Source organism: Cibotium barometz, chromosome 1 (genome assembly GCF_041138505.1).
Source record: "Cibotium barometz isolate CiBa-2024 chromosome 1, ASM4113850v1, whole genome shotgun sequence".
NCBI classification, from domain to species: domain Eukaryota; kingdom Viridiplantae; phylum Streptophyta; class Polypodiopsida; order Cyatheales; family Cibotiaceae; genus Cibotium; species Cibotium barometz.
This window is the reverse complement of record NC_141046.1, coordinates 38,836,610-38,850,931: the sequence shown is the minus strand read 5'-3', so window position 1 is coordinate 38,850,931 and position 14,322 is coordinate 38,836,610. Positions and strand designations below refer to the sequence as shown.

The following is a 14,322-nucleotide window of genomic DNA, read 5'->3' as shown; positions in this document are numbered from 1 at the left end:
CCTCTTTAAAATTTTAACCTATAAAATAATCCATGGACAAACAGTTATTGGTTACAGATGTCATAACTCAAAAATTCCATCCAGACCCTTGTTTCTCAAAAAATAGTATCACTCTGGACTCTCCGTTTTGGGACCAACTGGTCAGCAAATGAGATCCAGTATCAGATTACAATAATCATTTTGTCCATCATACATATCTTCCACGACATACGCATGGGTGTCCTAGGCACCGCGAGCCCGTGCACCTCCTGGTCAAAACCCTCCAGGATCCTCCTTAGGTGCCGTGGCACTTCACTTAGGGACCGCTTCATCAGCCCTTGCCCATCGTACCGAAAGCGCACCATTTTTCAACCATACCGAGGCTGGTCAAGACCAGGCTTTGCCGCGTGAGCCGTCCTTTGAACACTCCTCGCTAGCTATTTTGCAACCAAACTTCCCTTAGAAAAACATATACCAAATGCTCCCTCCAACATTCTGGCGTAAGACAGTCCTTTAAGAAAACAAGGTTTCTATGCAAGTTTTCAGTTTGATTTTCTTTTGAATACAAGGAGTAGTTCTTGAATCAGTATCCCCAAACTTTCAAGATCGTAATTCTAAATTTCATACCAGAATTCCTTGAATTCTATAACCTTGATCCATGGATCGATTCGAAGGGTCTCAAACTTAGTTTCAGATTTGGTGGGAGTTTTGAGTGTATTTTTCAAAACTGGTCACACCTTCTTTCCTCGAAACTGACAAAAGACCTTGGTCTTGGTCATAGTCTGATTCAAGGTTCGAGTCGGATAAGATTTTTCCTGAACTATCTTTCTCGAAAAGGTTTGATAATTCAGTTACTATTTTATTGAATTTCTTTCTTTGAATATTCACTTAATTGATTTCTAAAATTAGTTACGAATTCCAATGAGGAATAAATTAAACATTTATCTGAATATTTTGATCTGGATAGATTTCTTGAATTTTCTTTTCACAATCCGTATGAATATAAAATGATAGAAATTTCTCTCTTAGAGTATTTAATTATTCATTTATCAAATACTCATAGAATCTAAACATAGAATTTAAGAGAATTCTAATTTTGATATAAAAATTCTTTATGCATCTATTTATGCATAAAAATCAACTTCAATGGGAATAACACTTTTATTTTAAAAAAATCCTTTTATGCATCTATTTATGCATAAAATTAAATTTAATAGGAATAACACTTTTAAAATAAAAAAAAAATTCTTTATGCATCTATTTATGCATAAAAAATTAATTTTTATAAGAATAACACTTTTTTATAATAAAAAAATTCCTTTATGCATCTTTCTATGCATAAAAATCAATTTTAATAAGAATAACACTTTTGTAATTTAAAAAAAATTCCTTTATGCATCTTTCTATGCATAAAAATCAATTTTAATAAGAATAACACTTTTGCAATTAAAAAAATTCCTTTATGCATCTTTCTATGCATAAAAATCAAATTTAATAAGAATAACATTTTTATAATAAAAAAATTTCCTTTATGCATCTTTCTATGCATAGAAATCAAATTTAATAACAATAACACTTTTGTAATAAAAAATTCCTTTATGCATCTTTCTATGCATAGAAATCAATTTTAATAAGAATAACACTTTTGTAATAAAAACATTCCTTTAGGTATCTTTCTATGCATAGAAATCAATTTTAATAAGAATAACACTTTTATAATAATAAAAATTTCGTTATGCATCTTTCTATACATAGAAATCAATTTTAATAATTAATATCAGTGATATCCATGCATATTCATAGGTGAATATATACATGGAGTAATTAGAATATTTCTTTTAGATGCAAAAAAGGTGGGAAATACTCTTTTGGAATAACATAAAAACAAACTTTCTTTTTCACAAAATTCTAGAAAATTTTGCCATAACCTCCTTTGTATGGCTGACCATTTCTCATTTTTATCTATCTACACTTAACTTAATTAATCCAATTTAGAATTATAGAACTACAATTTTCTAAATTCAAGAGAGTAAACAATAAGAAGAGTTTAATTAATCTCTTAGTTAATCTTTCTAGGATTAACTAAGGCTGGAATGTAAAGAGGAGAAGGGGGTGGCCTTTTCATCAAAGGCATAGCATTGAATTTAATTCAATCAATTTCAAAACATAAAAATCAAGAAAACCATAGATTTTTCATAAAAATTCATAAACAAGTAAGAAAATTAGCTTACATGGAGCTTGTAAGCTCTCCTTTGGCTTGAGGGATTGAGGGTTCTACTCTTATTTGAAACAAGAGTGGCCACCGATTCACTTTGGAGAGGATTAGGCCAAAAACAATTGAATTATTAAAAAATTCAATGTAGATGGCTCAGGACAGGAGCAGAGTAACAGTGCATAAACACCATTAAGCTTTTACAAAGGGGGAGGCTTCTATTTATAGGAAAAAGTGAGCCTCTAACCAAGCAAACTCATTCTAGAATTTTCCAGATCAGTTTGGTCAATTTTTGATCATTTTTGGGTCAGTTCAGCTTACTTTTTGAAAATAGGTATAAAGGACCTTAGCCTAAGGATCTAGATTTTCAAAACATTTTGAATTATGGTCCAATTAAGGTCCCTATGGACAAATAAGATTAATCCAAATGTAGGGAGGAGATAAATTGAAGAATAAAAGAAAAACCCCCCAAAAATGAGTAAATGCTCACATAAGATGAAGAGTGGATTAAGGACCAAAGAAAACAATTAAAAAATTAAATTTTGACACCTCAGTGTGGGGATCTCCCCTCATGAAGTAGGCACCTTTTTCTCATCATTACCCCCAATTTTTAATCAATAAAATGAGTTATTTTCATCTCTCCTCTCTCCTATTTCAAAACTAGATCCAAAAAGTAAGCTGAACTGACCCAAAAATGGTCAAAAATTGACCAAACTGATCTGGAAAATTCTAGAATCAGTTTGCTTGGTTAGAGGCTTAATGGTGTTTATGCACTATCACTCTGCTCCTATCCTGAGCCATCTACATTGAACAAGGGGGATGCTTGGACATGGACTTTCTTTATGGCAAAAAGCGTTTGGATGAAAAATTTCATGTTGATTTTCGTTAGTGTTCCAAGTTAGAGAGGCCACCCACAAAAGGCTAGCGATCATGCGTGACAATGTGTTTTTGTAAATGTGAGGTTGTGTACTCGTGTGTTTCCCAATAATAGGAGGTGTGAGGATGATAACAAAGTGGCAAACTTGAAATGCTCTCCATGGTGTTGTGCACAATACTCTAAAAGACCTTGCACAAGAATTTGTAAGACTGCCTGTGAGATTGCACGCTTTTTCATCTGGTTTTATCATGAACAAATTAGTCATGCTCATCTATTGGCTCAATTATATTATGCAGCACTTTTTGATCTGGTTTAATTGTACTTTCTAAAGATAGTTCTGCTCGTCTGTTTTGGCATTGCTTATGCACATGATGCAGCTTTGATGTGCCTGAACTTGAATATGGCATTGCGAGGCAATCATCTTTCTCTCAGCATCATGGACCTTGCACTCTATTTGGGTAGAGACAATCACTCGCCACCTAAAGGTACGAGGCTACTGATGCCGCAGAGAGGACTTACCCAGAAACCGGCAGTCGACGACACCTCTTGCAGCTCAAATTATCTCCATTAATACAGGTTGATGGTACAAAAGCTTGATTGTCCTCTTTTTATACTCCGTATAAAATCCGTACAGGAAGTTTTATACAAAATCCTACCACTCTGTGTACTATTACATCATGCCACATGGGCTTCTGCAAGGGACCTAGCTAGGTGCGGGGCCCTCAACCACACACTATATCACACGGATAAGCCCTTTCCATGGGATCAGGGCTTGGGCTGCCAGCGTAGGTGAATCAGGGCCGTCCGTCGATGAAACTGGGCAGCGCGATGAGGTGGCACCTGCGTGGCACAGGAGGACCACCAAGTTTCTTATTTTGAATTCGGTGCACGCTCTGCGCTGTGGCCTCCTGAGTCCTTCCTTTGCTCTCTGCTTGAAAGCGGCTCAGCCATGTATGCAAAATATGGCGAGCTTGGTAAGGCAAAAGAGTTACTTGACATGCATAAGAGGCAGGGGTTGCTACAGAATGATATTGTGCTGGGGGGTGCTCTTGTGGACATGTATGCCAAGTGCGGCGCTGTTTCAAAGCCAGGCCAAGTGCTTGAGGGGCTGCCTTCTTGAAATGTTGTCTCTTGAAATGCACTGATTGCACGATATGCACAGGAAGGTCAAGCTGAGCAAGCTTTGTACTGCTTTGAACAATAGATGCAATGTGAAGGCATCTTTCTGAGCCGCTGACAAGGGGAAACAAATCCATGATGAGATTACGAGGCAGGGATTGCTGCAATGTTTTCACATGGATTGCGTTAATAGCAGGCTATGCCCGGGAGGGGTGAGGCCAAAATGCTTTAGATCTTGAAAGCTTGTGCCAGAACTAGAGTTGCTGACAAGGGGAAACAAATCCACAATGAGATTGCAAGGTAGGGTTGCTGAAGAACAATATTGTGCTGGGCAGTGCTCTTATGGACACGTATAACAAGTGCAGTGCTTTTTCAAAAGCACAATGTGTGCTTGAGGGCTTGCCTTCTCGGGATGTTGTCTCTTGGAATGCATTGATTACAGGATATGCACAATGTGTGCTTGAGGGCTTGCCTTCTCGGGATGTTGTCTCTTGGAATGCACTGATTGCACGATATGCACAAGGTGAAGCTAAGCAAGATCTGAAATGCTTTGAGAAGATGCAGTGTGAGGGCATCCAGATGTAGTATCCTACACCTACATCTTGAAAGCTTGTGCCATGATTGGAGCTGCTGACAAGGAGAAACAAATCCATGACAAGATTGCAAGAAGGCAAGGATTGCTACAGACCATATTGTGCTGGTCGGTGCTCTCGTGGACATGTATGCCAACTGGGTGCTTCAGGGGGGGCAGCCTTCTTAAGATGTCGTCTCTTAGAGTGCACTGATTGCATGATAAGCTCAAGGATGTTATGCATTGATGGGTAGATGTCAATGTGGGGAAATGGGCCTTTGAATGGGCAGTCAAGCTGGATAAAAGTGGTGGGCCAGCTTATGTTCTCATGGCGAATATTTATGTAGCAGCTAGCATGGACGAGAAGGCAAAAAACATTGAAGCCATGAGAATTAGGAATAGAGCATGAAAGAAGCTAGGGCGTAGTTGGTGGATCGACTCAAGTAATGTTATTCATGAGGTTCTCAGTTGGAGTATAAAGCATGAACAAAGAAAATGTATTGATGGGAAGCTAGCAGATATTGCTCATAAAATGTCATTACAAGGGTACTCTCCAATTGCATTGGGTGTCACATTACATTACATAAGAGCAGCGATGTAATCACATGGACCACATTAATAGCATTGAAAAGTGCTCAAATTAGTGATTACGTATGCAACAGCGGCGAGCAGGGAAATGCAAAAGCGTTAATCAGCATGCATAAGAGCAGTGATGCAATCACATGGACTACATTAATAGCAGTGCGCTCAGATGCTTTAGTGACCATGTATGCAACATAAGCGTTGATCGGCATGCATAAGAGCAGCGATGTAATCACATGGACTGCATTAATAGCATTGAAAAGTGCTCAGATGCTTTAGTGACCATGTATGCAACATGCAGTGATCTTGGAAAGGCAAAAGTGGTACTCAGCATGCATAAGAGCAGCGATGTAATCATATGGAGTGTATTAATAGCAGGATATGCCCAAGAGGGGCGAGGCTTAAAGGATTTAGATTGTGTTGAATATGTATGCCGAGTGCGGTGATCTTGAGATGGCACAAGAAGTGCTTGGGGAGCGTCCTACTCGGGATGATGTCTCTTGGAATGCACTAATTGCAGGGTACACTCAACAGGGTGAAGGTGAGCAAGCATTGAATACTTGCAATCGCATACAAGGTGAGGGCTTATGTCCGGATGCGGTTACCTATTCTAGCATTTTGAAAGCTTGTGGCACCATAGGAGCATCTGACAAGGGGAAACAAATTCATTTTGAAAGCTCTGATTCGATTTGAATAGTTGCAACGTGAGGGCATCCTCCAGATGTAGTGACATGTGTTTGTGTGCTTAATGTGTGCAGCTACCAAGGTCTAGTTGAAGACGCTTCTTGTGAATATGAGCACCAAATATGTGTGAATCCAAGACTGGAGTGTTACACTTGCACAATAGACCTTTTTGGGCATGCAGGCACCTAGAAAAGGTAGTAAGACTGATCCAAGAGATGCCATCTTTGGATTATGCCATGATTTGGCTTGCCCTCTTGGGTGCTTGCCGGAAATGGATAGATGTCAATGTGAGGAGATGGGCCTTTGAATGGGCAGCCAGCCTATGTTCTCATGGCAAATATTTATGCAGCAGCTCGCATGGATGAGGAGGCATAGTACATTGAAGCCATGAGAATTAGGAACAGAGCATGGAAGAAGCCAGGGCATAGTTGGTGGATTGACTCAAGCAATGTTATCTATGAGTTTTTATGTTGGGGTTACGAAGCATGCACAAAGCAAATGTATTAGAGATGCGGACAATTGTTGTCACGAATGCCAGTTGCCATCCTTTTGAGGATGGAGATTCTTCTTGTAATGACTACGTATGATGATAAAGCATCAACTTTAACTGACTACGTTTTGAGGATGGAAAGTCTTCTTGTAATGACTACATAGGATGATAAATCATGAACTTTAACTGACCCTTTCATCATTCTGGAGTGCTCTTATAGATGCAATTCATATTGTCTTGCTTTGAACAGGTGCAGCTTGAGGGCATCCTTCCAGATGCAATCACCTACACTTGCATCTTGACAGAATGTGCCACGATGGGAGCCACTGACAAGGACATGTATGCCAACTGCAATTCTGTTTCAAAGGTATAACAAGTGCTTGAACCCAAAACAACGATTTGGTTAGAGGCACCAGCATTCACGATGATCTTGTGCAAAGGGGGTTGCTTGAAAATGGCGCAGATGCTTTCGTGGCCATGTATGCGAAATGCGGTGAGTGCAGTAAGGCAAACAAGCTAATTGACATGCATAGGAGCAGCGATGTTTTCACATGGACTGCGTTAGCTTCTTTTGTGATGTCACAGGCCTTCAAGATGCATGATTGCACAAGGAGAGACGCCGCATCCGCTCATAATTTTAGACATTCACGATGATCTTGTGCAAAGGGGGTTGCTTGAAAATGGCACAGATGCTTTCGTGGCCATGTATGCGAAATGCGGTGAGTGCGGTAAGGCAAACGAGCTAATTGACATGCATAGGAGTAGCGATGTTTTCACATGGACTGCATTAGCTTCTTTTGTGATGTCACAGGCCTTCAAAATGCATGATTGCACAAGGAGAGACGCCGCATCCGCTCATAATTTTAGACATTCCTTCCCCTGCCCCTCTTGGGCATACCTGGCAATCAGTGCAGACCAGAAGATTACAAATCATGCCCGAGAACTGTTCCAAAAACAAATATCATCCCACTAACAAATATCATCATGTGTAGGGCCTCTCATCGTGTTTTTACAAGAGCACGCAAACATATTCATGAGAGCAACTTGACCATGGTGCCGTGCATCCCTACTCTTATGCATGTCAAAAAATTCTTTTGATTTTTCATTTTGCATACATTGTGACTAAAGCTTCAGAAAACTGTTCGAGAAAAACCCATTTTTAGAATAGCATGATGTACTCTAGTGCCCCTTTTCAGAATAGCATGATGTACTCTAGTACTCTCATTGGTCTCCCATCTTGAAGAGCCCGGCCAGGAAGCTTGTCAAACACTCACGCTTCTGCGAAAGCATCACAATTGGCATACATATCCCCAAGAGTAATGCGAAGCATAATACTACTTCACAGCAATCTTTGTTTATCATTTTTATCAAGATTTTTTTCCTCCATTTGTCAGCTGCTCCTATGCTACTACCACGAGTTTTCACGATGCAAGTGAATGTTGCTGCCCCCTTGGAGAGAGACCCCTGTTTAGCAATCTCATCATGTTGCCTGCTCTTATGCAGCCACCACAAGCTTACAAAATGCAAACAAAGGTCACTGCATTTAGAGTTAGGCCCTCTCTTTGCATCCATTCGTAACAGTTTAGGGCTTGCTCACCTTCACCACATCCTGTGATAAGTGCAGGCAAAGAGATGAAATTTCGGATAAAAAGCTCCTCAAGTTTGCACTGCAAACCACCACATATTGCATACATACTTGCCCAAGATTTTGCCAAGCACTGTATCATTTCTTGCAGTTAGTGCAGACGAAAGAGACCACATCCTGAACAAGGAGCTCCTCAAGCAACTGCCCTATTCATAATATCAACTTGTATCTGTTGTTGCAAATCCTTAAAACCGTCAGCTTGGCCATGTTGGGCATTCTTGTAGCTCCAAGAGACAACATCTTGAACTAGAGCTCCTCAAGTAACTTCTTTACTCTGTTGGATTACCACAAAAGCAAGACCTAGCAGCTGCCATTGCTAAGATTACTGCATTAATGATTGTCCAAATTTGCTTGCATTTTCAACATGTAATAAAATATTACTGCATTTGGAAAAAATCCCCCTAATTGTATCTGTCTATAACAACTTCATACAAGAACATGCATACATATACAAATACATCAGACGCGATATCATATTTACAAGAAACACATCAGCGTATCAACAGTCATAGCCAAGATTTGAGTTCAAGAGCTCTGCCTCAAAACTTCCATTCCGTACCAAGTGAGCTACGAGCTCGTATAAACACGCATGCACACAAGCTGCACACACATGTTTGCAGGCATATGTGAGAGTGTTTTTGTGCATGTCACACACGCATATGTGAGAGACACACAAGTGAATGGAAAACCTACTTGTGTCATTCAACCAACTACATCAAAACTTGCACATTACAACAAGATAGATTTTCAATCTAACAACTACTACTCAACTTGATACACAAAAAAAAAAAGCATCAAAACTCACTTCTCAAAAAATGAGAACTTGTACCATGCTTCAACGATTTATAAACTGCATTTATGAACTGTTTTGGATGCAAATAGACAATATTTTCTAATACAAAAAGACTGTACTTTACAAAAACCATTCTTCCACTTCACTTAGGTCTTCCAAACACTCTCGAAGGTTACTGTCAAATAGACTTCGTCCCCTTAAAGTGAGCTAAGGCGTGTGATAAGGGAAAAGAACCACAAAATAGCTGCACAATACATACTCCAGTGCATAGATTGACAAGCAAAAGAAGTAACTTCCAAAAAGGCTGTATTTAACCAAAACCATTCTTCCACTTCACTTAGGTCTGCTAACACTCTTGAAGGTCACTGCCGAATAGACTATGTCGCCTTAAAGTGAGCAAAGGCCTAAAACAAAACATTATTATATCATGAGCTTATGATAAGGAAAAAGAAGAACATAATAGCTACACAATATGTACTCCAACCCATAGAGTTGACAAGAAAAACATGTAACTTACAAAAGATGACAAAATTTCTTTATGAAAGCTACTTCATGTACTTTTTGCTTGCTCCGTTTGAGGTACTTTTGTCTGCAGTCAAGAATCACACATCTAGAGTCAGTCTAATTTGGGAGAAAATGAATATAAAAAACTTCTTTAAGGTACCAACTTACATGAAAATAGATGATACTCTACTCAACACTTTTTAAAAATTTGACGAAAATCTTGTAGTCATTCTCATCTAGTTGGTACTTGTCAGTTGTTACATTATAAGTCAAGTGTGCTAATGCAATAACACTCTCAATGTCCACCATATTCAAGTCGGTCAAATCATATGCAAACATTCGGGTTCCTTTCACCTTCTGATACCAACCAAGCTGAACTTCCAAACCTTGAGGCCTATCTGTTAGATCAAAACCTCGCTTGTAATCCACATATCTACGTCCTATCTTCTTTCTCATCTTTTGAACTCTTCCAAGATACCATGTACTATGAGTTGCATTCATTTTTTTCAAGCTTGTTGCCTTGCCATTTCTTTTCTTTGGTTGCTCATTTGCTTGCCCTTTTGTATCATCATGGAAATAAACAGCACAATCACATCCTATGCCAAAAAAGTTTCCATTGCTTGCTGGACATATTTTTGATTCATTGTTGAAATAAACGCCTTGCCTTACTCTTGTGAGCCTGTCCTTTGAAAGCGTTGAGTTTCCATTGAGTTGGCTCACAAAGGTTGACTTGAAAATGAATTTTCCATCAATCTCTACTATTGGGCATATGTTCTTCTTATCTGGTCCAACGCTTTCTTCATTCAAAATCTCATCAACTTCGTGTCGTATCTCACTCACTGAAATGGCCTCATCATCTTCATCGCTACCTTGTTCAGGAGGATCCTCTTCAACACAAGGATCTGCAAAATCATCATACTCGTCGGCTTCTCCCATTTCAACATCCAGCTTAGACCATGTGGATCCTGTATCCAACCAAGGTTGAGACCACCATTTTAGGTCTTCCACCTTGCTAGGCTTCAACCCTAATGATTCACATAGCGTTTGTGCTTGCTGTAATCCCTCCTTTAATGCACCAATAACCTTGTCATCTGAAGATACACTCTCATAGTTCCCTAGGTTTGCTTCACATATTCCTTCCTGTTTGTTCAAATCCTTCTAAATATGTTCCTGCTTTTTATGAGCCCTAGAAAATGTTAGCCCATCTGAGTTACATTCATGCATGGAAATTTTATTTAAGCTACCAATGACATGCAGTAGATCTCCAAGATCAAATGCTCTTTCTTGCCCAACCATGCCTCCAATTTTACTGAAGTAAATTTCAGCAGCATCAGATCCAATAAGATGCAACGGGCACTTGAGATAGGATAGAAGTCCCGAAACATCTTGATTAGGAGTACAACAAAGTGGCAAGAAATTTGAATATCTGTATAGGCCTCTTTGCTGATGAAGTTTTTCTTCAAGGTGTAGGTTGGGTAGTGATAAATCCACAATCTCCAAATCTTGAAAAAAAACCCACCTTTGCTGCAAGAATCACACGCTCCTTCAAGCCTACATTTGGTGATAGAAATATGTCGATATAATCAACAACAATTTGCAAATAGGCTTCAGTTCCCTGCATACTTCTCTCTCTTTTTTGTAACCGTCTCAAACAACTTTGTACCTGCCTACTTGCAAGTCTTTGAGTTGCTCCCCAATTTTGCCGAGATCGTTTCGTTGAATATCTCCATCTCGTAACCTATGCTCATCAATAGTAAAAGAGTTGTAAACAATAGCAACATGATTCAGTGTGATCCAAACACAGCGAATTGCTAGTTGTCGAGTAGGACTATCAAGCGGACTTGTAAGTTTCTTTCCACCATGCACAAAATCCTGATCATGTATACCATATACATTACCTCCTATTGGCTTTCCTCTTAGTTTCCAGCCACACCAATCAATGTGAAACAGCCTATCATTCTTGCCAAGATAATCCTCAAGCATCAATCGGCGTCGTCTACTATCACCATCTGAAGCATGCCCAATTATAGGTCCAACTATATCCTTCAACTTAGCATTCCACATTTTCTCTATAAGATCCCACTGATTCCTGACAAAATCACTATTAAATCGACTACATGTACAATGCACAACTAGAGCCAATCGTGGAAGACATTCGTGAGTGAAGAGGATTAAATATGTGCAGCCTTGCATAATGCCCTATCACATGATTTTGAAAGGCATCTACAATATTCTCATATCCTTGTGAACCTTCTCCAACAATGATAGCACCATTGGAAGAGCATACATGTTGCTCCTCTTTTCTCCCACAAAATCCAACAAGAGTGTCATCTTTTGGATTCCACCTACACAGAATAGCATATTAATGCAAGGACAAGTCACTTTGTTACTTGACTACTAAGGCTAAATGAAAAGAAATACAAATGTTACCTTATGCGACGTTTGATTGTTGTCTCATCTTCCACAATGATGATGGGCACCTTAGACATTACTCCGTATTTCTTCTTGGTATGAATATACTCATGCTCACCAGCTATGAATTGAATTGCCTTTCGACCTTGCCTTTTAGTGGTTGACATAGATGGCCCTTCAAGATTTGCGCTTAGAAAATCATGTATTCTTGGTCCACCCCACAACTTAACAACTTCATAGATTGTTTTGGTAGACTCTCTAAACCTTCTCCCTTTCTTGGATCTCAATGTGTTTTCTGCCATGTCTTGGAAGAAATCCCATAGCGCTGATTTGCCTCCAAATTTACCTTGTCTATGAGCCTCTATTATGTTGTTATAGAAACATCGAACATCTTTTCTATTGACACATTCTAAACTTGCTTCCTTGAAAGACATGATCCTTACTGATAGCACCGCAATGTGTGATCTTGCCCACCACAACTTTCTTTTGTCTTCATTCAAGCTTTTCTTTGACTCCAAAGTAGCATTTTTTAACTCTTCAATTGTCAAATAATCTAATCGCCTGCCTTTACCTGTTCTTCTAGCTCCTCTCTTTTCAATGGCAATACTCTATCTGTATAACCTCATACAAAAATCATTGCAAGTTGTAATTTTCTTGCAATTATCACATGAGAAACCCTGAAATGGAATTTTTGTTCTTGATATACGATGACAAAGTGTGTGTCTGTAGCATCCCTCCACCTTGTATTCCATAGTCCCATCATGTAGAGTAGCTCTTGTATACGGCTCACAAAACCATTCATGTCCTATCTTTTGATCATTTAAGTAAGACTTTATATCAATTTCCTGACCTTTTACATGGATAGTTGCTTTCCATAACCCCCAACACAACAAATTTAAATTTGACGAAGAAGACAAGTATGGATCAGCTACTACAGGACTATAAGGTACTTGCATCTCACCGCTATCATGTGTGAGTTGTTGTTTTGTTGAAACGAGGAAACCGCCTAAGGATTGTTGTCGAGGATCTTTATCAAAGTGTTTCCTTGGTCTCCCATGAGTCCCTGTTAATGCTGGGCTTGATTCGATTGATGTCTTGTTCCAAGAAGTGATGTGAGATTTGCCTTTGATATGCTCTGTCAATATAGTATCCAAATCTGATCCGCGAGGGCACAAATGAAGCCATTTTCCATCGTACTTACATACTACTCTTACTGCATTTTTATCCTTATACTCATTTAAAGTTGCCTCCACCACCTCAGACTTTGCTCCTGAATTGGCAAAAGCATATATTTTATAGCTAATGTGCATTTGAAAGATACAGGTTATACATTTAAAGTAAGTCATCTTACTTAATCTAAGAGAAAAAGCATACCTTTGTGAGTGTTATTGAAAACATTCATCTCCTCAATAGCGGCTACAATTTTCACTGCATCATCAACATCATCTCTTCCCTCACGTGTGCTGCTTCCATGAGAAGTCATTAAATTTTCCAAATTCAATCCTCTATTGGCCAAGTACCTTTTTGATGTCCTTGACAATCTAGCACATGAGTTCTCATGAAATTGGACAAGCAATCATAAGCCGATTTCTTGCCCTCAACCGATCCTGATCCATAGGTACTTCCACATTCATGACACCAAACTCGAACCATAGGCTTACCATTGAGGTCCTCTGTAAGAAGCTGAAACTTGTCATCTCTAGGTTTCTTTAGCTCCCTTAATTTCTTCCGAATCTTCTCACAGTGAGCCTCCCAAATTTCAAGAATAGATTTTGACAATAGAGTACTCTTGTACATACTCCTCGCATGCAAATGTCCACGATCAAGATCACTCATGCCATTCTCTCCATCACCATCTGCATTGATAAATCCTTCATTGATGTCATGTGATGTCCTGCAAAAATGCTTTGATGGCCCACCATCCTTCTCAATGTTACTCAACGCTCTTTTGATACCAACACATTTATCCCCTTCGATATGCCAACGATCTTCTTGTATTGCATTTAATATGCAACCTTCATCATCATCTTTGTCTTCGATGATAAACTGAAAAGGATCTGCAACAAGCCCATCTTGCACTATCTCCTTGCGTATCATACTGTAGGTAGGTTCACCAAAAGCTCTAACATAGCCCAGGAGCTTCTTCTCACTAGATCCGTGGTCAAACACCTTCACATGAACCTTGGACCCCATAGATTATCACCGATCAGCCAATTATCTGTAAAGGTTAAAGGAAGAGACAAAAGTTTTAAAAAACAAAAATTTGATAGCATCAACTTAGACATGGATGCGCACATACGCATTTTTTGCAAAAAACAATTATGGGTTTGTATGTAAACTCATGTTTGGCTGAAAAAACAACGGATCAATTATTTTACCGAGTATGTAAGTTTGAGTCTTCATGCACATAAGATTGCATAACATCACAGATCATGCATAACCACCCACTCCACA

At 39.0% G+C, this 14,322-nt stretch overlaps 1 protein-coding gene across 1 annotated transcript; it reads left to right on the top strand.

Annotated features, from left to right (window-relative positions):
- The first annotated feature begins 5,766 nt into the window (after positions 1–5,766).
- On the top strand, positions 5,767–7,342 carry LOC147641972 (putative pentatricopeptide repeat-containing protein At3g11460, mitochondrial). The gene is made up of 6 exons (XM_086798922.1): positions 5,767–5,881; positions 6,563–6,663; positions 6,765–6,881; positions 6,978–7,021; positions 7,100–7,242; positions 7,326–7,342. Exons 1-6 carry the CDS (start codon positions 5,767–5,769, stop codon positions 7,340–7,342), a joined length of 537 nt encoding a protein of 178 aa, XP_086655048.1.
- The last annotated feature ends 6,980 nt before the right edge of the window (positions 7,343–14,322 follow it).